At 44.8% G+C, this 27,811-nt stretch overlaps 1 protein-coding gene across 1 annotated transcript; it reads left to right on the top strand.

Annotated features, from left to right (window-relative positions):
* The first annotated feature begins 5,844 nt into the window (after positions 1–5,844).
* ERH (ERH mRNA splicing and mitosis factor) lies at positions 5,845–27,458 on the top strand. The gene is made up of 4 exons (XM_040333772.1): positions 5,845–5,952; positions 17,234–17,321; positions 24,527–24,647; positions 27,034–27,458. Exons 1-4 carry the CDS (start codon positions 5,950–5,952, stop codon positions 27,134–27,136), a joined length of 315 nt encoding a protein of 104 aa, XP_040189706.1. The 5' UTR covers positions 5,845–5,949; the 3' UTR covers positions 27,137–27,458.
* The last annotated feature ends 353 nt before the right edge of the window (positions 27,459–27,811 follow it).

Below are 27,811 nucleotides of genomic sequence, written 5' to 3'. Positions count from 1 at the left end.
CAACATGTGCGGGAGCACTCGATTCTGGCACAAAGATCTGAAGGTCTGGCAAGGTATGCCGGACCTTCAGAGCGCATTCGCCGGTGATATAACTGGCTGCATCCAGGGTGAATATCTCTTACATGGTGCACATTTAGCAAATATTTAGGTAAGGCCCCTTTCACACGGGGCGGATCAGTAATGATCCGCCCTGTGAACCTCCGATTGCTCAGCAGGGATCGCTCCGTTGATCCCCGCTGAGCCGGCGGATGACAGGACAGTCCCCGCATACTGTGCAGGGATCGCCCTGTCTTTTCTCCGCTCTCCCCTATGGGGGGATCGGATGAACACGGACCGTCTGTCCGTGTTCACCTGATCCGATCTGCCAGACGGATGGAAAAGTAGGTTTTTCCTCCGTCACACTTTGGCAGATCGGAGCGGGTCGGATGTCAGCGGGCATGTCACCGCTGACATCCGCGGCTCTATAGAGGAGCACGGAGCGCCCGTTCAGGTCTGCCTAAAAAACTGGCAGGCGGACCTGAATGAGCCACCCGTGTGAAAGAGCCCTAAGCCTTATTACAGTCTTACCTGTAGGTAAAAATCACCAAGCGGGCTTTACTACCGCTATATAACAGATGCAATATGCCAGCTAATTCATTTTTTTTTCCAGAAATTGCAGCCTTTCCATAGAGGCATATAATTTGTGATGCAAACCTGTAACCTTTTTCCATCTTCCGTCCCCAAAATTAGACTCCAATTTGCTTGGCCCCTTCCCTCGGAAATCGTAAAAAAAAAAATATTTTAAATGGTAAACAAATAAACATTAATGTTTACTTCTAGATGCAATTTGTCTGCTCACTCCTAGAATTGCACCCTGTCCAACAAGGCTTGAAGCAGTATTAAACCCAAAAGCAAACATTTATTATATTGCAGCTTACCAATCCTTAGATGAGATGTCCTTTGTTAAAGTGGATGTAAACCCACTCTCATCCTTTCTAAACTTCTGCCATAGTGCTGATCTATAAGGATATACATGCCTCCTGCATGTATCCTCACCTGTGAAATGTCTCTCCTCTGTCTGTTATGAGAACTGAAAAACTGCAGATTCTGTGGGTGGGTCTGTTGTCTGGAGCTCGGTGGGTGGAGTTGTGATGTCAGTAGACTCCCCGCTCACCTCTACACTCCCCTTGTCAACATGCATTTTCTCTTGTGTATTTCTTACACTAAATTCTGCTATGATCACTAACATCCAGTCAAAATCCAGAAAAGTAACCACATGACTTCAGAAAAGGAGTGGGGCTGGGAATTAAAAAATAATGCCTGTCTCAGGCTAGTGCATGAGATATGTAAATAACCTGTCACTCAAAGCAAGGGGGAGGATTTGACAAAGTTTTTCTCTGTTTGTCAAGATTTATCTCCCTGAACAATAAAAGAGGATTGTTTAGAGCTGGATTAACTGGGCACAGATGATAGGAAATCTTATACTCTAAATTGTGCCAGCAAAAAAAAAAAATTCGGCTTTACATCCACTTTAAGCTTTCTTTCTTCTATTTTCATCTGGTGATTCAGCCAGCAAGCCTGCTGTTTTTCAAAAGCACAAGCTCTTTATCGCAGACCAAAAGTGACCGAAGGAGAAGTAAGATGGCACTCAGAACGCTGCGATTCCTTAATGTTATTTTTTTGTTTGTACCAATATTTCCCCATGTAAGAGTCCACTTTTAACAGCATTTAATAAAGCACTTATCCACTAACTTACTACACTATTGGAGGCCTTCTTTTTCTTTTTTCCTCCCCATTTCTGTGCTCCTTGTTGGAGCTTTTCAAACAAAGGCTAGCGGAGACATTGGAGACCCGTGGGAGTAGCGGAAGCCAGCAGCCATCACAGTTACATTTGGAGAGGATATAGAAGAGAAATGGGAGAAAATATTATTCGATACCTATGAATGCTTAAAGCGGGAGTTCACCATTCACGAGTTCATTAGATTGAGGCTAATTTTAGTAAGCAGAATCGGGTGTTATTTTTAAAATGAATGCAGTACTTACCGTTTTAGAGATCGATGTTCGCTTCCGGGTATGATCTTCGGGACTGGGCATTCCTATTTGATTGACAGCCTTCCGACGGTCGCATACAGAGCGTCACCAGTTGCCGAAAGAAGCTGAACGTCGGTGCGGCTCTATACGGCGCCTGCGCACCGACAATCGGCTACTTTCGGGAACTCGTGACGCGCTGTATGCAACCGTCGGAAGGCTGTCAATCAAATAGGAACGCCCAGTCATTGGCATGTGATGGATGGGGTAGGTGGACCAATAAGCATGTAATTTTTTTATTTTTTTTTGTAAGCACCATGTTGATCATAAGGGCCCAAAAACAATTTAAACTCCACCACTGTTAGATGTCTCCATTCAAATGGACGGGCATAGCACGAGTTGGGGTTTGTTAGCAATATATTGTTAAGGGGAAAGGGTTAGTCTGGTCCACAATGAAATGAAGTAAATCGTCAGGGAAAAAGATTAAAAATAAAAAATAAAAATTTCTGAAACATTTGCAGTGTTGGCCTGCACACCGGGCTGTGCGGTGGAAGGAGGGATTGTAGCTGCTCCTGAGCTGGAAGGCATCCATAATGGGTTTGCCAAGGTCTCAGAAAGATATGTTTTGGGCCCTGATTCTTAGGGTCTGGCATGATATTCCAGTGCTGGTACTGGGCCTTTCATCCTGGGGTCTAGCACTCTTGGTGTTTGCCAATTGTCCATTGGGATATATAGTGCTGCTGGTGGTTACCTGGTCTTCAGACACCGATTCATTCAACGATCCTCTACTTTTTGATAGGCTTGTATTCCGAATCGGAATTGGAAGGGGAGAGCTCCCAGCTGCTCTAATCTGTCATACTGGGGATTTGCTATGCCTTCTCACTAATATACAATCTTTTGGACATGGCGGCTGTATGATGGGTAAACCGCTTATGGGCAGCAGTGATGGCGGCTCTGTGACAGGTATACTGATAGGTTGCACTGATGGATGCGCTGACAGGTACACTGATGGATGCGCTGACAGGTACACTGATGGATGCACTGACAGGTACACTGATAGGCTGCACTGATGGATGCGTTGACAGGTACACTGTTGGATGCGCTGACAGGTACACTGATGGATGCGCTGGCAGGTACACTAATGGGTTACACTAACAGGTGCACTGATGGCTTCACAGCTGCTGCTCCCATTGTGAAATGCATTTGGGGGCAGGCACCTGCCTAGATGTCACATTGGATTCAGTTACTGTCTCTCTGTAACTGTGGAGTCCCAATTAATGGCTATAAGACTGCCGGCATAGGAATTCACATAGCAGCTGTGCATCCCTGTGCCAGTAAAACATGGCTCTACACAGGACACAGATTAAAATGTAAGCAAGGCCTTAGTAACAGCCCAGTATTCACCAATTCATCCGCAGTGGTTTTGTACAACGGTGTTTCTCAAGCTTCAACCCACTACAATGTTGTAGCTTCAGAAGGAGGTACTCTCTAAACTGCTGCTGATGGCCTGCTAAATACTGTGCTGTTACTAAGTTGTAGCCAAGTTGTGTCTATTGGAAAATTAACTTTGAGTCAGTTAACCGGGGTTATGGTTGAAGCTATCAGCTATAACCCAGGTTTTTTTTCAGCTGATGATTTTTTTCTCATAAAAGCGATCCGAGTGGCTGATTAGCCACTGGATCGCTTAGAAATCCCCCCCCCCTCCTGCAGCTCGCTGGTGTCTCTCAGGCTTACTGCTTTACTAGCGAGCCCAGGAAATCAACCAACGGTTCGCGTAGCTGGCCTTGGATGTGAGCAAAGATCAGATCGTCTCTATATGCTCTATGCTGGCGAACCTTGGCACCCCAGATGTTTTGGAACTACATTTCCCAGGATGCTCAACTACACTGCAGAGTGCATGATCATCATGGGAAATATAGTTCCAAAACATCTGGGGTGCGAATCCAAAGCCATCACTGCTCTAGGAGGACCAGAGCGACATAATGATGTCATTTCCAGTCTAGGGCAAGTAAACACATTTTTTTTTTTGATCTTTTGCTTTCAGGTAGAGGAGAGATCTGGGGTCTTGTAGACCCCAGATCTCTCCATAAAGAGGGCCGGCCATCCCTTTCTTCTATTACAATGGATGTTTACTTTCCTTGTAATAGCAATAAAAGTGATAAAATTAAAGCGGGAGTTCACCCATTTGTAAAAAAAAAAAATTTCTCCCCTTAGCTTCCTGCTCGTTCGGTCTAGGGGAATCGGCTATTTGTATTAAAATATGATCCGTACTTACCCGTTTTCGAGCTGCATCTTCTCCGTCGCTTCCGGGTATGGGTCTTCGGGAGCGGGCGTTCCTTCTTGATTGACAGTCTTCCGAGAGGCTTCCGACGGTCGCATCCATCGCGTCACTCGTAGCCGAAAGAAGCCGAACGTCGGTGCGGCTCTATACTGCGCCTGCGCACTGACGTTCGGCTTCTTTCGGAAAATCGTGACGCGATGGATGCGACCGTCGGAAGCCTCTCGGAAGCCTGTCAATCAAGAAGGAACGCCCATTCCCGAAGCCCATACCCGGAAGCGACGGAGAGGATGCATCTCGTAAACGGGTAAGTACTGCACATATTTTAAAATAAATAGCCGATTCCCCTAGTAAAAACGAGCAGGAATCTAAGGGGGAAAAGTGCCCTCTAAGGGTGAACCCCCGCTTTAAAGACAATGTAAAATGAAAAAATAAACAAATAAGATAAAAGAAATGAGAAGCAACCGCATACGCAAGCCGCGCACGCATATGCAAACGGTGTTCGCACCACACATGTGAGACATCACCACGAATGTTAGAGCGAGAGCAATAATTCTAGCACTAGACCTCCTCTGTAACTCTAAGCAGGTAACCTGTAAAAAGTTTTATAGCGTCTTTGAGATTTTTAAGTGTTCAGTTTTTCGCCATTCCAAGAGCGTGCGCAATTTTAAAGAATGACATGTTGAAAACCTATTTACTCTGCATCATCTTTTATATGTTGTACTAATGTTAGGATTGTAAAAAAAAAAAATATATATATATACCGTATTTATCGGCGTATATTGCGCACTATTTTCCCCTTTAAATAAGGGGAAAATCGCGGGTGCGCGATATACGCCGCCGATAGCCGCTTCCCGCGCTCAGTTTGAATTCCTGCGCCGACATATACCGAGTGTAGTACACTCAGGTACATCCGGCTAGGCTCAGCTTCGCTCGTGCTCCCGCATAACCGTCACAGAGCGTGAGCCTTGCCGAATGTACCCGAGTGTACTGCACTCGGTATATGTCGGCGGAGGCGTTCGAACTGAGCGCGGGAAGCGGGGACTCGACTTGAGGTGCGCGCTGGAGAAGCCGGGAGGCCACCACCGAGGCTGCAGACGGACGCCGGACGATGGACGCTGGGAAGACACCAAAACTGTAGGTAATAAAATCATATAACATTTTTTTTTACAGGAATTTCGGGGGCAACTTTAGGGGTGCGCGGTATACGCGGGAGCGCGTTATACCGCGATAAATACGGTATATATAAAATATTTAGGGGTTCTAAGTAATTTTCAAGCAAAAAATTTTTGCTTGAAAACAAAAAGTGCCAGAAAAGGCCTGGGTCCTTCAATTGTTATAAAATCCCCACCTTCAGTTATTATAAAATCCCCACCTTCACTGCAGACAAAGCCACAGTATTTATTCTATTTTATTAATATTATTATTACATTTTATTGGCTATACATGTATTTTATTACTCTGTCCCCAACACTTGCACACACACACACAGTTCAAACAACAAACATGGCCGCACCGAGACCGAGCCACTTCCGGTACATTTCTCTACGTACTTCCGCCACACTCAAAAGTGGAACCGCGCGTGACCTCATTTCCGGCGGAAGCTGTAAAAAGAGGTTCCGGTAGAGTGTACGGTTGATTGGAATTCAGTGACGAAGTGGAAGATGGTGAGTAGGGGATGGGAAGTAGATTACGGTGTGTTATGGGATCCATGTGCAGGAGGGGAGTACGGTGTGTGTGTTCCGGGCTGTGAGCGCGCTCTCCAGCAAAGCCGCGTCGTGTGAGAGAGCCGGGCGGTCCGTATCATGGGGGTGAGGGCTGTACACATGGCCGGGGCTCCGTCTTTATTAGTACGATCGGTTTCTCCTCGCACGGTCAGGTCCCGTCCGTACCGCACGGTATGAGAACATGATGTAAGCCTGCCTGGTCCCTGTGTATTTCTGTTCCTCCATCATCTCTCCTCACTACAGACCTCATGGACTCCCCCCTCCCCCATTATCACCAGATGGAAGATCACATTAAAGTGGCCTTACAGAGTCCTATCCATGAATACCTACACGGAGAGATGATATACTTCCCTCCCTGGTGCCCCCTCTCTTAAAACGCCATTGTGAAGCTTCTGCCCAACTGCTGTAAGTGTTCAATAGTTTCAGGTGTGTTGGTCGCTGCTCCCCCCCTTCCATACACAATGGATCCTCCCGTAGCCTCATACACCATTACAGGGCATAGGAGCGGCAGGAGGAACCATTGTGCACAATGGGGGAAAAGGTATTTGACCCATTAGGACAGCCAAGTACTTGTGAGAAGTGGCAGTGCGATGGCGTTTCAAGACGCGGGCCCCAGAATGCTCAGTATTGGGCCCCTTCTTTTTATCGTGTACAGTACCGCAATTTTACCATTTTCGTCCCGTAGTTACAAGGTCACTTTCAAGCAGTAGTCGCCCCACAGAATCAAACATTTTATATATTGCAGCTTTCCAATCTTACATACAGTGCTGAAATTATTTTATTTTTAGGATTTTTTTTTCACCTGGTGATCCTGCCAGTAGGTCTGTGTTTTTTTTTTTCAAATAAACAAGCTCTCCTGCAGATGTAGTTAAAAGGGTTGGAGACCAACATTGACGGGTGCTTACAACGATTCACTTTTATCTCTAAAAAAGGTTTATCGCAAAAGGAACAAGGTTGTTTGCTGTAACTGCTTATAGAGCGTTAGCTGGAATTTGGCAACAATTTGTTGTATCTAAACCTGCTAGTACATCTAACACAACCCTCCCCCTAGACTGGAAATGCTGCTATTTAAAGCACAGCTTGACAAACGCCAGGTTGCCATGACAACACAAAATTGTGTCTAAGGACGCAGGCACATGAGTGCCCCCATGGGAAGCTGCTTCCTGTGGAGCACTGAGGTCCACCCAAATTTTTATTTAAAAAAAACAAAAAAAAGCCAGCAGCTACAAATATGGTAGCTGCTGACTTTTTTAAAAAAATGGACACTTACCTGTCCAGTGCACCCGCGATGTCGGCAGACGAGGTCGAGCAATCGCTCGGTCCTCAGATGCTGCTGTCGCCATGCTTGGTGAGGGAACCACTGCGCATGCGTGAGTAGCGTTGTCCCGTCACTGGTCCCTGTTGTCTCCTGGGAACTGCGTGTTTCTCAGGAGACAGTGAGGGGGGGGGGGGGGTGGTGAAGGGGCCTCTGTCTGGAAGTGGGTGCAAATACCTGTTTTGGACAGGTATCTGCACCCCGCACCCCCCTGAAAGGTGCCAAATGTGACACCGGAGGCGGGGCAGGGTTCCGAAAAGCATAAGTTCCATTGTTGGGTGAAACTCCGCTTTAAGAAGAGGAGGATCCAGGAGCACCAGTGGGGGACCATAGAAGGGGAGGATCAGGGCTGCACGTGGCAGGTAAGAAAAGAAGGGCGCACCGACCATGTACATTACCAATGGCAAGGTTTTATTCCTAAAATGATTACTCACAAACAAGCTTAAATTCTGGCTTGAAGGGGTTGTAAAGGTTTTTTTTTTTTTTTTTTTTAAATGGGTTCCTTTAAGCTAGTGCATTGTTGGTTCACTTACCTTTTTTCCTTTGATTTCCCTTCTAAATGTTTTTCTTTGTCTGAATTTCTCACTTCCTGTTTCTCCTCAGTAAGCTTGCCCCCATCATCTGGCTGGGGGTTAGTCAGCCAGAACAGCTTACTGAGGAAGAACGAAGTGAGAAATTCAGACAAAGAAAATAAAAAAAATTAGAAGGGAAATTGCCCTTTAACAACCTTCCGACAGGGGAAACTGATGTCTCAAGATGCCTGTGCCCTGGACCAGATGATCCGGGGGAACCGAACGGCATTAATCAAGGCTTTGCGCATTACGAGGGCGGACCCTCTTCCTCGGATCCACAGCGATAGAATTTTAGCTAGTTTGTGAGTAGTCATTTTATCTGTGCGTTTTATGAATAAAACCTTGCTATTGTTAATGCACAAGGTCGGTGCGCCCTTTTCTTTTTTTTTTGCCTCAAGAATACCTATTGTTCTGAGGAGGGCAGCAAGACTATAGCCATTCCCTTTTTTGTTTGAAGGCTCTGGTTGTGCCACTTAGTGACTGGGCTTCCGAGCACAAGAGAAAGTTTGTGTTTCTGTAAACTTGTACCTGCAGGGAAGCCTAAAATAAGGCTTTACTTATAGGTACTGTGAATATCTCCTAAACCTGCATGGTTTAGGAGATATTCACACTTCATGCAGCCAGTGATATCACTGGCGCATGCGCTCTGAAGGGACAGTATATCCATGCTATCCCTTCAGACCTCTGTGCTGTGGTCCGTTACTCCCGTGTGCATGCGTGGGAGTGACGTCCTCTCGGCATGGCCAATCAGATGGCCCGAAAGGTAGACTGGGTGAAGGTGGAAGTGTCTGTCAGAGCTGGCAATATGGCGCTGCGTTCTAAGGTATTTCATAATCTGTCTAGGAATTTTTGTGAACCGGCTGAGTGATGTCTGCTGACGGCAGGCTTTAGTCCCCTACTGGAAATGGGTCACAGGAGTGCAGAACAAACTGCACTCCTGTGATCAATGGAAGTAGTCAATAAAGTTTTGATTATACTTCTCCTTTTAAAGACTAAAGCTGGGTACCCACTGTTTTTTATTTATTTTAACAGGCAAGGTGAATGAAGGAATCCTCCCCATTGTGCTATTGTATTCTGACAGCAGGTACTGTCAGAAGTAGGTTTTCTAGCAGGACCATTTGACATAGTGGACCACACACAGGCCAAAATTCCCCAGTTTCTGCTGATCTGTGTGTACCTGGCGCAAAGTGTTTGTTAATGGTGAATAAACTTGCGCTTGTGAATGAAATTGTGTGCAAAATAAGCTGCTCCCAAAACGGTAGAAAGTCTACTGTGCAAAATGTGTGACATAGCTAGGGGCCGCTAAATTTATAATCGCGTTATACCAATTTAAGATGAAAATATTTTCATTAAACAGTCCATAATCTGCAGTGCAATGACCATAAAACTTGTGATGTATTCAGACAAAATGTGTAGATTCCTCCACCACTTTATAAAACGTTCACATCGCACCCAATGTGCTCAAGTAATAAGACCTGCTCACCAGATAACCATGACCTCTTTAAAGGGGAGGTTCACCCTAAAAACAACTTTTTCTTATTACACTGGCCCCCCACATTACAATACGATTATGCTGCTGTACATACCTTGATACAGCATATTCACCCGTGGCTTCGGGGTTGCGAGTGGGCGTTCCTATCATGCTGGTGATTGACGTTTTGACAAAAAACGAGCTCCCCCCGTCGCGTAAGCCGCGTCACGATTGCCGAAAGGAGCCAAACGGCGATGCGCAGTATAGCGCCGACTCGCCGTTCGGCTCCTTTCGCCAATCGTGACGCAGCTTGCGCGACGGGGGAGCTCGTTTTTTGTCAAAACGTCAATCACCAGCATGATAGGAACTCCCGCGGGACTCGCAACCCCGAAGCCACGGGTGAATATGCTGTATCAAGGTATGTACAGCAGCATAATCGTATTGTAATGTGGGTGGCCAGTGTAATAAGAAAAAGTTGTTTTTAGGGTGAACCTCCCCTTTAACTAAAAAGGTCTAAATGTGCTTGAGTGCAATCTTGAAACATGGGGGTTGATTTACTAAAGGCAAATTCACTTTGCACTGCTAGTGCACTTGGAAGTGCAGTGGCTTTAAATCTGAGGGAAAGATCTGAAATGAGGGGAAGCTCTGCTGATTTTATCAAATCATGTACAAGCTAAATACTGTTCGATTTTCCTTGCATGTCCCCCCTCGGATCTACGACTGCACTTCCAAGTGCGCTTGTAGTGCAAAGTGGATCTGCCTTTAGTAAATAAACCCCCTGGTGTTGAATCATGAATTTCCAGACTGTGTTCTCCTCTTGACCACAGTTGACATATGGGATGAGGAAGACAAGGAATCACCAATACTGCTTTCTAATGTTAAAATGAGGATAAAACATAAATTGGCTTGCTTACTTTTATTTGTGCCTGTATCCTGGCAATAGGATTGATTTGCATAAAGGCTGTAAGAAAGCAGTGTTCCACTGACGCTGGAGGATAAACTTGAAGCTGGGACCCGGAAGTGACCTAACCGGAATGCGCCTCGACATACGTTTCGTATTGCTACGTCATCAGGAAGCGTTTCCGGTCACTGGACAAAAAACTCTAAATAGCCTGAACTGTATCACGCTAGGAGGAGAGGTCAATACTCGGCCCACCCTAACCTTACGGGCAGATTCCAGCTCATGTATCTAGCAAGGCATTTTGTAATAAAACATATACAAAGAATAGAAGTTAAAATTACAACTGATGCAATACATTAACAATTCCAAATATAAAAAATTATAAATATAATATCCAAATTATTTAAATGGCCAGCACTATATAAAATGTGTTTTATTAAATTAATCATTAGTTAAAAAAACGATTTAAATCCAAGTCAATGTTTATACTTTCTTACAGTATTTACGCAAATCATTCCTAGTGCCGTGATACAGGCACAAATGTAAGCAAGCCAATTTATGTTTTATCATAGTAGTTGAGCATCATGGGAAATTCATGATTCAACACCAGGTTGCAAGATTGCACACAAGTGCATTTAGACCTTCTTTTTAGTTGGAGGTCATGGCTATCTAGTGAGCAGGTCTTATTACTTGAGCACATTGGGTGTGATTTTAACGTTTTATTAAGCAGTGGAAGAATCTACACGTTTTGTCTGAATACATCATATATTTTATTCTAAGTTGGTATAACGCGATTAAGGCGATTAAGTTCGCATGTGCTGCGCTATATAAGTTTTCATTCATTAATTTGACGCCTCTATCTATCGCGCATAAAGCGTTGTTAACCCTAAAAAAAAAAGGATCGTGTTCCTTTTATAGCATATTGTACAGTGCTTATGCTGTGTAATTTGGTTCTTTATATCACCTGAAATACCTGGCTGACCCTGTATGCTAACTGAATATGAAATATGGTGTTCCAATATCAACGATCAGAGGGGAGGCATATCCATTATCTATTCCTTCCTGGCAAGTACCCAGAATAAACCACTTTATGCCCAGCGCTGGTAAGAGGATTTAGAGGAAGAATGTGACCTCAAATAATGGTACCAATGCTTTCAACGTTTTTTTAATGCAGTGGTTCTCAACCTTTTAGTGCCGTGACCCCTTGATAACATTTCCCAAGTTGTGGGGACCCCTAACAGTAAAACTATTTTCGTAGCGTGAGTTGTCGGCACCCAAGGCAAGACAGGTAATTTGCACCCCTAACCCACAGAAATGTAGCGCTCCCTGAGTCCCCTCCACTCGTACAGTATTAAAACCTCATATGGTACATTTTAGGATGTACCACTCTTTCTCTTTGTTCTCCTTTCCCTTTTATCTCTCGCTATCCTAATTTCTTGTTCCCCCCCCCCCCCCCCCCCCCCATCCCTCTCTCTAGCCGTCTTTCTTGTTTTTTCTCTTATTCTTTCTCTCCCTTTTTCTTTCTTCCTCCCCCTCTTTTTCCTCTCCCTTCCATGTATTCTCTATTTTAATTCCTTCTCTTACTCCTTGGTGGAGAGGGAATGGGATGAGTGGCAATGCTGTGGGGAGTTCTGATCAGCCAACTTAGGTGCTTATGATCAAGGTCATCTGCTGATCTGAGAACTGTAGTGGGGACTTTTAATGGCAACTATAATCACAGGTAGTGTTACCCGGTGTGTCTCCGAGTTTGTGGTGTCTCGTAGCAGTGGCACCTATGCTAAAATCAGGAAATAGGGTCTCCTCCAGCCCCTCCTACCTCACAATCCTCACCAGTCAGCGGACCTCTAGTCTCTGCCCCCCATGCCGTGAACTGAATGGGCGGCTGCGAAGAGGCTGAGTGGGCGGCCGTGTGCTCCAGGAACAGTCCAGCTGGGTGGCCACTGGCTCCAAAGACGGCCCTGCTGAGCAGCCGCAAGAAGGCTGGGAGAGTGGTGCAGGCTTCAGGAACAGCCCAGGATCTGGTGACCCCTGGAAAATCATCGTTTGACCCCCAGGTTGAGAACCACTGCTTTAAGGGAATGTCCCTGATGGAGGCTAGTGTCAAAATACTCACAAGGTGGTACCGAGTTCCCACTGAATGTGCCAAAATCTACACAGACTCCTCCCCAATGTTATTCAGGGGCTTCAATCTCTTGGGCTCTCTATACCACATTTGGAGGTCATGCCCAAATTTGTGGCTTCTGGAACAGATTTTTCTGCTTGGTGCACAAGGTTATGGGATATTCCGTTCTACAGAACCCCAAAATGGTGCTCCTCAACCACAAGGTGGAGTAGATGCCTAAATATACCCAAGCACTGATCTTTTATATGCTACTTGGGGCCAAAATCATAATCGCTAGATATAGGAAAAGGACATCAGTACCACTTCCTGTGGTAAAACTATCTTGAGCATACTGCAAGATAGTTCAAAATGATGAACTATTTGGGAACCTTGGGCTGTCTACACACGCATACCTCTCTACCCTGGTGCCTTTGCCTCAGGGATGCACACAACAGCTGTGCGTCCCCATGCCAGTAAACATAGCCCCCGTCATGGGTAAAGCTCCTCATGTGACTAAGGCCTAGGGAATGAGGCTTCCTGTACCATTCCCTTCACCAGTGTACAGAATGCCATGTTCCATGAGATCAATGTGTTAATTTTTGGGAAAGTTACATTTTTTTTTACAAAGGTTGCACCTACTAAATGGTGTTCTGGGATGTATTCATAATAGAAGCGCATGTAAAACATATACAGATGAACATGAAAATAAGTATATCAGGCCTAAAGTTGCATATGAATCACATGTGAAAGTGCCGATATTTGGTGTTTTTTAATTAATCGGCATCGGCCGATTTTGCTGGGAAAGAAAGCATTGTGGGATTGTGCAGCGCGACTCGCGCATGCACAGGTAGGGAACCAGGAAGTGAAGCTGCAAGGCTTCACTTCCTGATTCCCTTACCGGAGATGGCGGCAGCAGCATCCGAGGGAGAGATCGGCTTCAGGTGCCGACATCACGTGCGCCCAGGACAGGCAAGAGCCGGTTCACACGGGGGCGACTTGCGATCCGACTTCATGTCGCCTCAAGTCGTCCCAAGTTGCGCTGTAGAGAAAAACAATGGAAGTGAATGGGAGCGGTGTTAATACACACGACTCAAGGCGATCCGACTTCAGAAAAGGTTCCTGTACTACTTCAATCCGACTTGTAGGCGATTTGTACCCATTGATTTCAATGGAAGTCGGATCACTGTCTTAACTGAAGCGACTTTCCAGGAAGATAACATACATTTCCCAGGCAAACCTCTCCTGCCCCCCTCCCTCTCCCTCTCCCAGAGCTGATTGTTGTTTTATTGGCCACTGGAAAGTCTCCTGTCCTGGAGACGACTTCAGGTTGTGTTGTAAATCGCCCCAGATACATACACACTTTGAGTTTTATATATATAGATTTCGGCCGGTGCCAGCAAGGGAGCACAGACTTCGTATTGCTGGAGGGGAGATTGGTATACCAGACCTTAGTTCGGCCTAACTTAGTTCGGCCTAACTTAGTTCGGCCTAACTTAGTTCGGCCTAACTTAGTTCGGCCTAACTTAGTTCGGCCTAACTTAGTTCGGCCTAACTTAGTTCGGCCTAACTTAGTTCGGCCTAACTTAGTTCGGCCTAACTTAGTTCGGCCTAACTTAGTTCGGCCTAACTTAGTTCGGCCTAACTTAGTTCGGCCTAACTTAGTTCGGCCTAACTTAGTTCGGCCTAACTTAGTTCGGCCTAACTTAGTTCGGCCTAACTTAGTTCGGCCTAACTTAGTTCGGCCTAACTTAGTTCGGCCTAACTTAGTTCGGCCTAACTTAGTTCGGCCTAACTTAGTTCGGCCTAACTTAGTTCGGCCTAACTTAGTTCGGCCTAACTTAGTTCGGCCTAACTTAGTTCGGCCTAACTTAGTTCGGCCTAACTTAGTTCGGCCTAACTTAGTTCGGCCTAACTTAGTTCGGCCTAACCTAGTTTAAAGTGATATTAAACCCCCAAAGCAAACATTTATTATCTTGTTAAATACCAATTCTTGGATGTGGTGATGTATATATTGCACGATTCTGGCTAAAATGAGAATCACACATTTTCCAGAGAATCACACAGCATCCTGTTCCTCCTAGTCCTTGCTACAACATTTTCTACCATAGCACCCAAGACTGCCTCCTCCTCCTCCCCCCCCCCCCCCCCCCCCCCGAGAGCCTCCCTCCGCAAGCATCACCTCCCGGGAGCCCGGTAAGGTAAGCCCCTGTTTCTCAGGGCCATTCCACCTTCCCTTGGGACCGCTGGCGGCCGTCCTTTTCAGGACAAGTCGCGGCTCTCTCCTTACCCCCATACCGCTAACCGTTACTGAGGCATCCCCCTGCCACCTCCCCGCCTCAAATTCCAGCTGGCCATAACCATACCAGGGCCCCCCCGCCACCTCCTGAAACGTTTCGCGGTGGCCGCGATTAGGAAGGAGCGTGGCTTCACCCAAGGCCTAATTGGCGCGCCGCACCTACACCCAGCAATTTGCACATTGGCATAGCACGGCTAGGGTTTTTTTGCTTTCCTCCATCAACCAGGGAGAGAGGATTTAGTTGAATCTTCCTTCCCACCGCCATCCCCATAAACACCTGTCCCCCCCCCCCCCGGCATTTGGCAACTATGGTAAATCTGAGATATTCTGCAGAAACCATTTGGGGTCTAAAGCCATTTGCCTAACTTATTTCGGCCTAACTTATTTCGGCCTAACTTATTTCGGCCTAACTTATTTCGGCCTAACTTATTTCGGCCTAACTTATTTCGGCCTAACTTATTTCGGCCTAACTTATTTCGGCCTAACTTATTTCGGCCTAACTTATTTCGGCCTAACTTATTTCGGCCTAACTTATTTCGGCCTTATTTGCATTTGGCAACTATGGTAAATCTGAGATATTCTGCAGAAACCATTTGGGGTCTAAAGCCATTGGCCTAACTTATTTCGGCCTAACTTATTTCGGCCTAACTTATTTCGGCCTAACTTATTTCGGCCTAACTTATTTCGGCCTAACTTATTTCGGCCTAACTTATTTCGGCCTAACTTATTTCGGCCTAACTTATTTCGGCCTAACTTATTTCGGCCTAACTTATTTCGGCCTAACTTATTTCGGCCTAACTTATTTCGGCCTAACTTATTTCGGCCTAACTTATTTCGGCCTAACTTATTTCGGCCTAACTTATTTCGGCCTAACTTATTTCGGCCTAACTTATTTCGGCCTAACTTATTTCGGCCTAACTTATTTCGGCCTAACTTATTTCGGCCTAACTTATTTCGGCCTAACTTATTTCGGCCTAACTTATTTCGGCCTAACTTATTTCGGCCTAACTTATTTCGGCCTAACTTATTTCGGCCTAACTTATTTCGGCCTAACTTATTTCGGCCTAACTTATTTCGGCCTAACTTATTTCGGCCTAACTTATTTCGGCCTAACTTATTTCGGCCTAACTTATTTCGGCCTAACTTATTTCGGCCTAACTTATTTCGGCCTAACTTATTTCGGCCTAACTTATTTCGGCCTAACTTATTTCGGCCTAACTTATTTCGGCCTAACTTATTTCGGCCTAACTTATTTCGGCCTAACTTATTTCGGCCTAACTTATTTCGGCCTAACTTATTTCGGCCTAACTTATTTCGGCCTAACTTATTTCGGCCTAACTTATTTCGGCCTAACTTATTTCGGCCTAACTTATTTCGGCCTAACTTATTTCGGCCTAACTTATTTCGGCCTAACTTATTTCGGCCTAACTTATTTCGGCCTAACTTATTTCGGCCTAACTTATTTCGGCCTAACTTATTTCGGCCTAACTTATTTCGGCCTAACTTATTTCGGCCTAACTTATTTCGGCCTAACTTATTTCGGCCTAACTTATTTCGGCCTAACTTATTTCGGCCTAACTTATTTCGGCCTAACTTATTTCGGCCTAACTTATTTCGGCCTAACTTATTTCGGCCTAACTTATTTCGGCCTAACTTATTTCGGCCTAACTTATTTCGGCCTAACTTATTTCGGCCTAACTTATTTCGGCCTAACTTATTTCGGCCTAACTTATTTCGGCCTAACTTATTTCGGCCTAACTTATTTCGGCCTAACTTATTTCGGCCTAACTTATTTCGGCCTAACTTATTTCGGCCTAACTTATTTCGGCCTAACTTATTTCGGCCTAACTTATTTCGGCCTAACTTATTTCGGCCTAACTTATTTCGGCCTAACTTATTTCGGCCTAACTTATTTCGGCCTAACTTATTTCGGCCTAACTTATTTCGGCCTAACTTATTTCGGCCTAACTTATTTCGGCCTAACTTATTTCGGCCTAACTTATTTCGGCCTAACTTATTTCGGCCTAACTTATTTCGGCCTAACTTATTTCGGCCTAACTTATTTCGGCCTAACTTATTTCGGCCTAACTTATTTCGGCCTAACTTATTTCGGCCTAACTTATTTCGGCCTAACTTATTTCGGCCTAACTTATTTCGGCCTAACTTATTTCGGCCTAACTTATTTCGGCCTAACTTATTTCGGCCTAACTTATTTCGGCCTAACTTATTTCGGCCTAACTTATTTCGGCCTAACTTATTTCGGCCTAACTTATTTCGGCCTAACTTATTTCGGCCTAACTTATTTCGGCCTAACTTATTTCGGCCTAACTTATTTCCTGCTTGGTGTAGGTTCTCGATATGTTGTACTGCAATTTGTGCACATGCATGGGAGTTGCGTACTCTTGGGTTGGAAATAAATGAGGGTGCCAGCGAGGGAGCACAGACTTGGTATTGCTGGAGGGGAGATTGGTATACCACTTGTATAGGGACTAGGATGGAACTGAGCAGCCTTGTGTCATTGCACTTTGTTCTTCTGTCACTAATATTTTATTTTTTGTCTTGCAGTCTCACACAATCTTGCTTGTTCAGCCAACAAAGAGGCCCGAAGGAAGAACATATGCAGACTATGAATCTGTTAATGAATGCATGGAAGGTATGAAGTCAAGTTTCATAAGTGATATGCAATGGTGCAGTTGATATATTTTGTCAGCTTCCCTTAATGTGTATTTGCAATTTTGCAGTCAAATTAGAGAGAACCCCACTATGTCTGATTTTCCACTCGCACACAGCAAACCTAAAAAAAAATGATATTTCTTTTGGATGTTTGTTTGGGCAGACAGCAAGCTAGTCTGAACAATTTCACACACTGAGCCTTCCCTCATTAAGTCTTGTTCACATGGGTGTTCTTAAAATATTTGTGAACATTTACCTTGTAAAACTACTTTTTTATTTTGCCTCTTCTCCCCTTAAAGGGGTTGTAGAGGAATTGTTTTTATTTTTTTCATAATAAGCATCCTTTCCCTGCAGACATTCCTCTTTTCACTTCCTCAATGTTCGTTTTTGCACAGAAGTTCTATTTCTTCTCTGTTCTGTTCACTTCCTGCTTGTCTGATTTGTTACTCACCACCGTGATGGGAGTGACGTGCTCACCCCCTCCTGGGAACTACATCTGTGCGGCAGGACCCTCTCTGTGTTAGAGATTTCAAGGAGGTGTGAATTACTGGGCGTGCCGCAATGCATACTGGGAAATGTAGTTCTTACATGAGCGAGTGCCGCAAACCAGGAAGTGAATGAGAGATCAGAAACTAGAATGCCGGAGGTGATATAGATGAAGAAATTTAATAGGTATTCGTTTTTTAACAGAATCATTACACTATTCTGTCTGTCTACCTTGCAGACATTAATTTTAGGCAAAAAAATGTTTTCCTTTAAGTACTCACATGACCTCTGTTCTCAGCTTCATAAGGGGCTTAGAGAGCAGCGGGTGGAGACTGCAGGGGGACATGTCAGCATGAGGCAGAGACAGCAGTACACTGATCTTGGCAATGAAGAGCTGTTTAGGAAGGTATTACCACAAGTCTGACCATTGGATTACAGGCATACTATGCTCCCAAGTAGAATACAAAGACTGGCTATGCTGGGAAGCATGTGCTTCCATGCCTAGTGTGGTCAGTTTGAAATGGAAAAGCAGGGAGACTGATGGGGTCACCACGTATTGCACACAAATGAAGCAATGCAAAGCGAACAATATACTTTTTCATTACAAGTATATGGTAAAACAGACACGCATAGGAATTAAAATGTTGTCGTAACCTAGTTTAAAGCGATATTAAACCCCCAAAGCAAACATTTATTATCTTGTTAAATACCAATTCTTGGATGTGGTTATGTATATATTGCACGATTCTGGCTAAAATGAGAATCGCACATTTTCCAGAGAATCACACAGCATCAAGTTCCTCCTAGTCCTTGCTACAACATTTTCTACCATAGCACCCAGGACTTCCTCCTCCTCCCCCCCCCCCCCCCCCCCCCCCCCCCGAGAGCCTCCCTCCGCAAGCATCACCTCCCGGGAGCCCGGTAAGGTAAGCCCCTGTTTCTCAGGGCCATTCCATCTTCCCTTGGGACCGCTGGCGGCCGTCCTTTTCAGGACAAGTCGCGGCTCTCTCCTTACCCCCATACCGCTAACCGTTACTGAGGCATCCCCCTGCCACCTCCCCGCCTCAAATTCCAGCTGGCCATAACCATACCAGGGCCCCCCCGCCACCTCCTGAAACGTTTCGCGGTGGCCGCGATTAGGAAGGAGCGTGGCTTCACCCAAGGCCTAATTGGCGCGCCGCACCTACACCCAGCAATTTGCACATTGGCATAGCACGGCTAGGGTTTTTTTGCTTTCCTCCATCAACCAGGGAGAGAGGATTTAGTTGAATCTTCCTTCCCACCGCCATCCCCATAAACACCTGTGTGTCCCCCCCCCCCCCCCCCCCCGGCATTTGGCAACTATGGTAAATCTGAGATATTCTGCAGAAACCATTTGGGGTCTAAAGCCATTTGCCGCAATATTGCCAGCCGTCACCAAAAAAGCTCTAAGAATTGAGCAACTGTTGAGAATCGATCGACTGTCAAAAAATTCAGCCACTAACCCCAGCCTAAGCACATATGTGCTTTGATCAACACAAGATCGGCAGTAAAACATTGATTAGAAATCCATGATTTCATCCTACAATACGATTTAGACTGCCTCTTTATCACAGAAAGCTGGCTTACAGCCGACTGTAACACCATTCTCTGAGAACTGGTGCCAGAAAACTATTGTATTATAACTGAAAACAGAGTGGGGCAAAGAGGAGGCCTGGCGGTGATCCACAAGCTTCACATCGCGATCACTAAACCAGTCCTTCAAAACCCTCTTCCATTCATGGAAACCCTCACTCTGCAACTGCAAACTAATCCCCAGGAAACTGTTCATATTCTACTCTGCTATAGACCACCGGGTCCAAAATCGCAGCTTCTCTCTCTCCTTTGACAGAGTTCATCTCCACTTATACCCTAAACAGCAAACATCTTCTGCTGCTCGGGGACTTTAACCTATGGGCAAACTCTTCACAGGATCCCGTTGCCGACGCCTGCATCAACTATTTGGAAGGATTAGGGCTGCAACAACTAGTATGTGGACCCACAAATACTTCAGGGCATACGCTCGATCTTATTTTCAGACAAGATCTGGAAATAAACAATCTGAAAAATGAGCCGTTACCATGGACTGACCACCATGTAATTAAATTCATAATTACCAAAAACGCCCCCTTAACAAAAAGGCTAAAACCGGTGACAACACACTGAACTAGATCTCTGAAGAAGCTCCATTCGGAGCTCTTCAAAACTACATTAGGGAATAAAATAAAAACAATCCAACTACATCAAACAGCCACAGAAACCCTGGATGCCATCAACACAGCTCTACTACAGTCAGCCGACTTGGTAGCGCCAAAACGCAAAACCTGCATCCGAAAAAACAACTCCAGCTGGTTTAACGATCAGCTGTCCTTGCTGAAGCGAGAGCGCAGAAGAGCGGAAGCCGCCTGGAAAAGAAGCTCTTCAGAGGAAAACCACACCATTTACAAGGCAATAACAAAAAAATACCACAAATCTTTAACGCCAAAAAATAGCATTTTTCCAATGCTATCACCAATGCCCTAAACCGCCCTCGTGAACTCTTCAAGCTGGTCACCCAGACCATGAATCCAGTCTGTCTTGAAGCCCCCAATTTTGATACCCAAGAATTGTGCAATGAATTATCAGATTACTTAACAAAATTGAAGAAATCCGTGAAATCATTCAGCAAAACAGTACCCCCTTTAACCCCGCCCTGAATCATTCGCCCAATACCCACATAAACTCACCGCAATCAACAAAGTTCACTCTTAAACCCATCCCCATCGAGGCCACTAAAAATATCATCGGTACTCTACGAGACAGCACAGCGCCTAATGATATCATCCCCACTAAACTGCTGAAGAAATGTGCCGATATCCTGGCACCACCTATCACGCAGCTTATAAATCAGTCCTTCAAGGAAGGCATAGTGCCCTCCCAATTGAAGCAGGGCATAATCAAACCCATCTTAAGGAAACCTACCCTTGACCCCAAAGACCCAAAACACTGTCATCCCATAACAGGCCTAATCTTCCTCCAGGGTAATGGAGAAAGTAGTGGTACAACAGCTGCAACAGCATCCATAATTTGCTCAATCCTTTTCAATCGGGTTTCCGTCCTGGTCACGGGACAGAAACAGCACTGCTCAAAATATGGGACGATGTTCTCGAGGCCACAGACGAAGGAGAATTTTGTTTTCTGGTACTGTTGGACCTAAGTGCAGCTTTTGACACCGTAGACCACAAACTACTACTGACTTGGCTAGCTGAAGTAGCCAGAGTCGCGGAATGTGATCTATCCTGGTTCTCCTCCTTTTTGGAAAACCGATCACAAATGGTGAAATTGGGACCTTTCACTTCTGAAAAACGCACGGTGTCATGCGGAGTCCCCCAGGGATCCCCTCTGTCGCCGGTGCTGTTCAATATTTATCTCCGCCCTCTTTGAAATCATCAGTAGCCAAAAGCTACTATACCACTCTTATGCATATGATACACAACTGTACTTTCGCATCTGCAACAAAAAGGATCATCTCGGTCTAGAGAAATCCCTCTCTTTGATAGAAAACTGGATGACAAAGAGTTATCTTAAACTCAACGGATAGAAAACAGAACTTCTTCTGTTTCACGCCAATCGAAAGAATCAACTCGCAACGACATGGACACCCCCGCCCATTCTGGGCCAAATTATCACCCCTAGCACCAAAGTCAAAAGTCTCGGAGTCATCTTCGACACCTGCATGATAATGGATGCACAAATAGGGTCAGTAGTCAGCGGATCTCACCATCTGCTGCGCCTACTACGCAGACTTATTCCATTTATTCCCAAAAAGGACATAGCAGTCGTGGTGGGAACAATTGTTAACTCCAGACTGGACTATGCAAATGCCCTCTACCTTGGACTCCCAAAGTATCAAATCACTCGTCTGCAAGTCGTTCAAAATACGGCGGCTAGACTGGTGACTGGGAGAAAAACATGGGAATCAATCTCACCTTCACTGAGATCCCTTCATTGGTTACCTGTAAAAGACAGAATTTCTTTTAAAGCACTCTGTCTGACGCATAAGTGTATTCTGGGAAATGCCCCCCAATATCTATGCGAAAAACTAAAAGCTCACTCCAATCGCGTTCTGCGATCCACCAATCAAAATCTACTCCAAATACCCAAAGCCAGATACAAGTCCAAGGGGGAACGAAGATTTGCGCTCCAGGGCCCCAGACTATGGAACGCTTTACCAACCAGCATTCGGTTGGAGGAGAATCACTTGACCTTCAGGAGAAAGATCAAAACCCATCTCTTTTGAGTTCAAAGGAGAAATGGACAAACGAGCGCCCAGAGGTGATTTAGTTCGCATGTGCAGCGCTATATAAGTTTTTCACTCACTCATGATTCTGTTCAGCATAGTAAAGGACAATACACACAAAGGACATAGAAAAATGGCTTGCCACATCCTGCAGTTCTCAATGAAGTAATAGGAGGTTACTGATATCGAAGAGGCTTCCCTGCAACACTGGAATCGTCCTTGATCAGCTCCGGAATGACAGATTTGACCCCAAATGCATGTCCCTTCCAGATTTATTCACAGGAGGGAAGATTTGCAAATTAATATTTGCTGATCTCTCCGCTTTATTTGGCAACCTCTGCCATGCCAGGCCAACAGGTGTTGGCAGTGGAGCCATAATGTGGGATGGGGCTTACTTTCAGGGTGTGTGAGAAAGATTGGGTCTTTGCAGTTGGGGCTGCACCAACATTGCAAAAAAAAGTGTGTACCCAGCTTTACACAATTGTACATGCAAACACCTGTTCGCATCTTTGAAAGTTCGCAGCCTGAACGTTCATATGTTGGGGTCTTCCTGTAAATCACTAAACGTAGTATGCAGTGTAACCATCTTGGAATGAACTGAAATCCTTCTTTGGAAGCATCTATAACCAACCTTGATCTATCCATCTTGGGTAGTTATGTGATGCCTGCATGGGTCGGCTCTGATACTGAAATGCTGCAAGTCCCTTGTGAAGTTATGTCTACAAGGTCATGGCCAGCAATGGCCCAGTGTGTTACTGAACACAGCTTGTGAAGAATAAAACCTTATGTGCAGCTAAACTTCATATTCCATAGTGTCCGTGTGTGGGATCAATGAGGATGGAGGAGAGTAAACTGTGTGTAAAAAAAAAAAAAGCTAAGAAAAATGGCTGCCGCTGTTTTTGAATGAGGCTATTGGGTGCCTCTGTAAACGAAATTAAAAACAAAAAGAAGACGCCGCGACCTGCGTTTATATTTGTTGGGTTAAAAAACAAGTTTAAAAAGGAATGCACTCAGTGGTGGGCAGGTGGCGTGTCTGCTGGCGGAGGTCCAGGAAGGATGAATAGAGCTGTTGTATCACCCATGGGGTCGGCAGATGCACGGGTGAACGACACTGTAGACACTTCTCTGGGAAAACCCGTAGTCTGCATAATGTTTGCTTGAGAGACAGGGGTGTGCGAGTCCAGGAGATCGTGGCCAGGAAGGCTGGCATACAGGAGTAAGAAACGTAGCCTGGAGCCGTAGCCAGTCTGTAAATGCATGCCGGCCTCGATCTGTGGTTGGGATGACGTTGGGCTCTGATGTCACATGATGGGCGGCAAAATGTTTCAGATCTTCTTCAACCTCCCGGATTGAGGAAAGTGCCCAAGAACACAGATCCAACACCGGCTTGCGTTCCAGACAAGCTCCAGGCTATGATTCTTTCTACTGTATGACAGCCCACCTGGTCACGATCTCCTGGACTCGCACACCCTCCTGCCTGCGGGTTTGCCCAGTGAAGCTTCTACAGCAGGGATCCTCAAACTACGGCCCTCCAGCTGTTGTAGAACTACACATCCCACGAGGCATTGTAACACACTGACATTCAGACATGACTAGGCATGATGGGAATTGTAGTTCCTGAACAACTGGAGGTCCGTAGTTTAAAGACCCATGTTCTAATCTACAGTGTCATTCACCTGTGCATTGCTGACCACAGGGGTGATAGACAACAGCTCTATCTATCCTAACTTGACCTCCGCCAGCAGATCAAATATATACTCAAATGGCGGCGCCTACCTTTTGTTTTTAATTTTACCTTTCTGCGACCTGCTTGTGTGTTTTTGACTTTAGTGACTCTTTAAAGAGCTAATTTATCCTTTACAAAAAACTTCCTATGCAGGTAAGGCATGTTTGTAGAAAAAAAAAAAAAACGATGTAACTGACTAAAGTTGAATAATGCCCCTGCTATAGGTATAGGCCATTTGCATACCCTCCGAAAACTGACTGGAGTATTCCCAAGAAGTTGCTAAGTGAAGCGTAATGATTACACCTCACCACCTCCATCACAAGAGTGAGCTTTTTCTCTAAATTGGACCCCCTTTTTCTTTCCCTGATGCAGCAGCTCTGAGTTCAGCATTTGAGATCTCACTCCTGTGATAGAGAAGGGGAGCAGTAATCGCTAGGCCTCACTTGGCAATGTCCTGGGAGTATTTCAGTCAGGCTTCAGGTGGGACATAATGGCCTACACCTCTAGCAAGGGCATTAAACTTTAATCAGAACCCTTTTGAAAATGTGACATTTGGCGAAGATTGTCTGTTGAATCCTAAAATACAATTTGTGAAATACAAATGTGTCGACAGTCCCTGTTAGAAGTCGGCCTGTCCCTTGTGTGCTGATCTCATGTTTTTTTCTTTATTTTTTAGGGGTTTGTAAAATGTATGAAGAACACTTAAAGAGAATGAATCCGAACAGTCCGTCCATAACCTATGACATCAGTCAGTTGTTTGATTTTATTGATGACTTAGCAGATCTTAGCTGTTTGGTGTAAGTATTTAATGCATTGTATGTATTGAGATAAAAAGCCTTCTGTGTGCAGCAGCCCCCCTAATACTTACCTGAGTTCCTTCTGCTGTCGGCTAGCCAATCGGGGGAGAGGGGGTGGGATTGGGGCTCTGTCTAAATGGACACAAGGCAAGCTGCTAACTGTGGGGGCACTGAACAGGAGAGGGGCCAGAATCACAGAAGAGGGACCCAAAAAGAAACATATTCGGGCTGCTCTGTGCAAACCCACTGCAACAGAGCAGATAAGTATAACATGTTCGTTGTTTTTATGGGGGGGAATAGACTTTACAATCACTTTAAAGAAAAACCTCAAATGTCTTCAAAAATGAAGTCAGCAGCTACCAATACTGGGGAGTAGCATGATGTTATCCCAGGAGGCTGCTGTGGCCAGAAGAGAGCTACTTTAGTGGAGGGCAGGGAAGACCTCAATGGTCTAAAAGACCCCAGATGGCTCAGAGATCCTGTCAGAGAAATGCTGTCACATGGGGGGCTATTGGTCCCCTCTGTGATAGCAATAAATGTACTTCTTAAAGTATTGTTAACCACTTGCCACCCAGACCAATTCTGACATTTCGCTCATCATTTTTTTGCTAGAAAATTACATAAAACCCCCAAACATGATGATATTTTTTTTTTTTTTTCAAAGACCCTAGAAAATACAATGGCGATCGTTGCAATTTTTTATCTCGCAAGGTGTTTGCGCAGCAATTTTTCGAATGCGTTAGGTTTTTCCAATAAAAAAGTTTTGTGCTTTAAAAAAAAAAAAAATTACGGTAAAGTTAGCCCAATGTTTTTGCATAATGTGAAAGGTGAAGTTACGCTGAGTGAATAGGTACCTAACATGTCATGCTTCAAAATTGCACACACGTGTAAAATGGCGCCAAACTTCGCTACTTAAAAATCCTCATAGGCGACGCTTTAATTTTTTTTTTTTACTGGTTATATGCTTTGAGTTAGAGGAGGTCTAGGGCCAAAATTATTGCTCTCGCTCTGTTTGCGCCGATACCTCACATGTGTGGTTTGAACACAGTTTTCAAATGTGGACCGGACTTGCGTATGCGTTCGCTTCTGCATACGGGGACAGGGGTGCTTTACAAATTTTTACTTTATTTTAGTTTGACACTTACTATCCTGGCTTCGCAGCCGAGGCGGCTCCATTTTTTTGAATGCAGAAGCCGTGCGTGATGTCATAACATTGCGCCCGGCCTCCGGTCATAGAGACTCCGCCGGAAATATCTATGACAAACATCCAGGGCCGGCTGATCTGTTCTCCGACTCAGCGATCGCAGTGGTGAGTGGGTAGAGGCACCGGCGGGAGGGGGGCATCCCCTCTCGCCTCCCGTAAGAACGATCAAGCGGATCAGCTGCTATGATCATTCTTATGGCGCATAGAATAGGCGACTCTAAAAGACGATATCTGATGCCTGTAGCTGCATTCAGATGTCCCCCGCACAAAGCCAAGGGCGTCATATGATGGTCGGCGGGCGGGCAGTGGTTTTAAAAAAAAATATGTATTCCTATTTTAAGTACCATGTCCCCACATACTTTCACATAGGCACATCGGCTGCATGAGTTTAGGTACTTGTGTACCAAAATGACGATTGCACTACACACGTATTTTGCAGCAAACAGAGTAAAAGCTATAAACCCATGGCCATGCATGCTGACTCTAGACAGATAACCTGTAATTCTTAAAAGAAGAGTTATTTTAAAGTATTTTTTTCCTCATGGCACAAAATACAGGCTGGCCTGCCTCACCACCTTCTCCATGGGACCGTAGTCATAACCTTTTAAGAATTAATATAATATTTCAATAGATAAATAATACTACAAAAATATACCTGTGGTATGAAATAACAAGCACTTGCACGGTCATCTAGCTAATTTTCAGGTAGGGTGGCCGTGCACCCTGTCTGACGGCACAGCAAGTATTGCAGTGCACCTATGAGAATATAGATTACATGTTTTTGATATGGTTGTTTTGCCACTGTTTGTACAGTTTGAAAGCAACATGGATAAATACCCCACAAGTTGTATCTATGTATTGTGTTTTATTTTATTTTGCCCATAGTTAACATTAACATAATTGGTGCAGTCTTTCAGTAGCATGAACACGGCAGCATTGTATAAAATAATGGCTTCATCCCTTCACTGGCATTTTTATAGATGTAGCAGTCTTCAGTTAAACATGCCACTTACATAACAAGTGAGCATTTGACAAATTATTATCCTTGTTCCCTTTTACTAATATCTGAATTTTTACAGTTGTATCATGTTTCTGATGGCTCATGCCTCAAGCTCCAAGCCTTTGCAATGCTAGCAGCAATGATAAATTAAAGATGTTCCCTAATTTACTGTTCTCTTGCAGGTACCGTGCAGACACTCAGACATACCAGCCCTACAATAAAGACTGGATCAAAGAGAAGATTTATGTTCTGCTCCGTAGACAGGCTCAGCAAGCCGGCAAATAGGGAGGCAGTGAGGCGAGCTGAGGGTGTTTTGTTTTGTAATATAGTGGTTTTGTGTTTTCTTTATGCTTTAGGGGACAGAGTTTTAGATCAAATTTGTCATATGTTGAATGCGTTTCCTTTTTTTATTCAACCTTGTTTGAGCCAACCAGTTTGTCTGGTTGTGCAATCCCCCCTACCAGTCACTGTACAGTTCAGCAGCATTGGCGGTGTAGCGCTAGACTGCTCAGTGATCTTGGCACCCCCCTTGTTTTGGAAAGTTAAGTTATGCCCTACAACAGTTATTTTAGAAACCATTAATAAAATCTTAAGTTGATAGTTAAAATGTGTTCTTTTTTTCCTTTTGCTGTTAACTTCTAAATCTGACATAAACTGTTTATCATGTTAAAGGTTACCGTGCCCTGAAAAAGTATCCATACCCCTTTAAATTTTTCCACATTTTGTCAGGTTGCAGCCAAAAACGTAAATGTATTTTATTGGGATTTTATGTGATAGACCAACACAAAGTGGAACATAATTGTGAAGTGGAAGGAAAATTATAAATGTTTTTTTTTTTTACAAATATCTGAAAAGTGTGGGGTGCATTTGTATTCAGGCCCCCTGACTCAATACTTTGTAGAACCACCTTTTGCTGCAATTACAACCAAGTTTTTTTGGGTATGTCTCTACATGCTTTGT

This window comes from Rana temporaria, chromosome 13, assembly GCF_905171775.1.
Source record: "Rana temporaria chromosome 13, aRanTem1.1, whole genome shotgun sequence".
NCBI lineage: Eukaryota > Metazoa > Chordata > Amphibia > Anura > Ranidae > Rana > Rana temporaria.
Note: the sequence above shows the minus strand (reverse complement) of the source record. Positions and strands in the feature narration are given on the sequence as shown.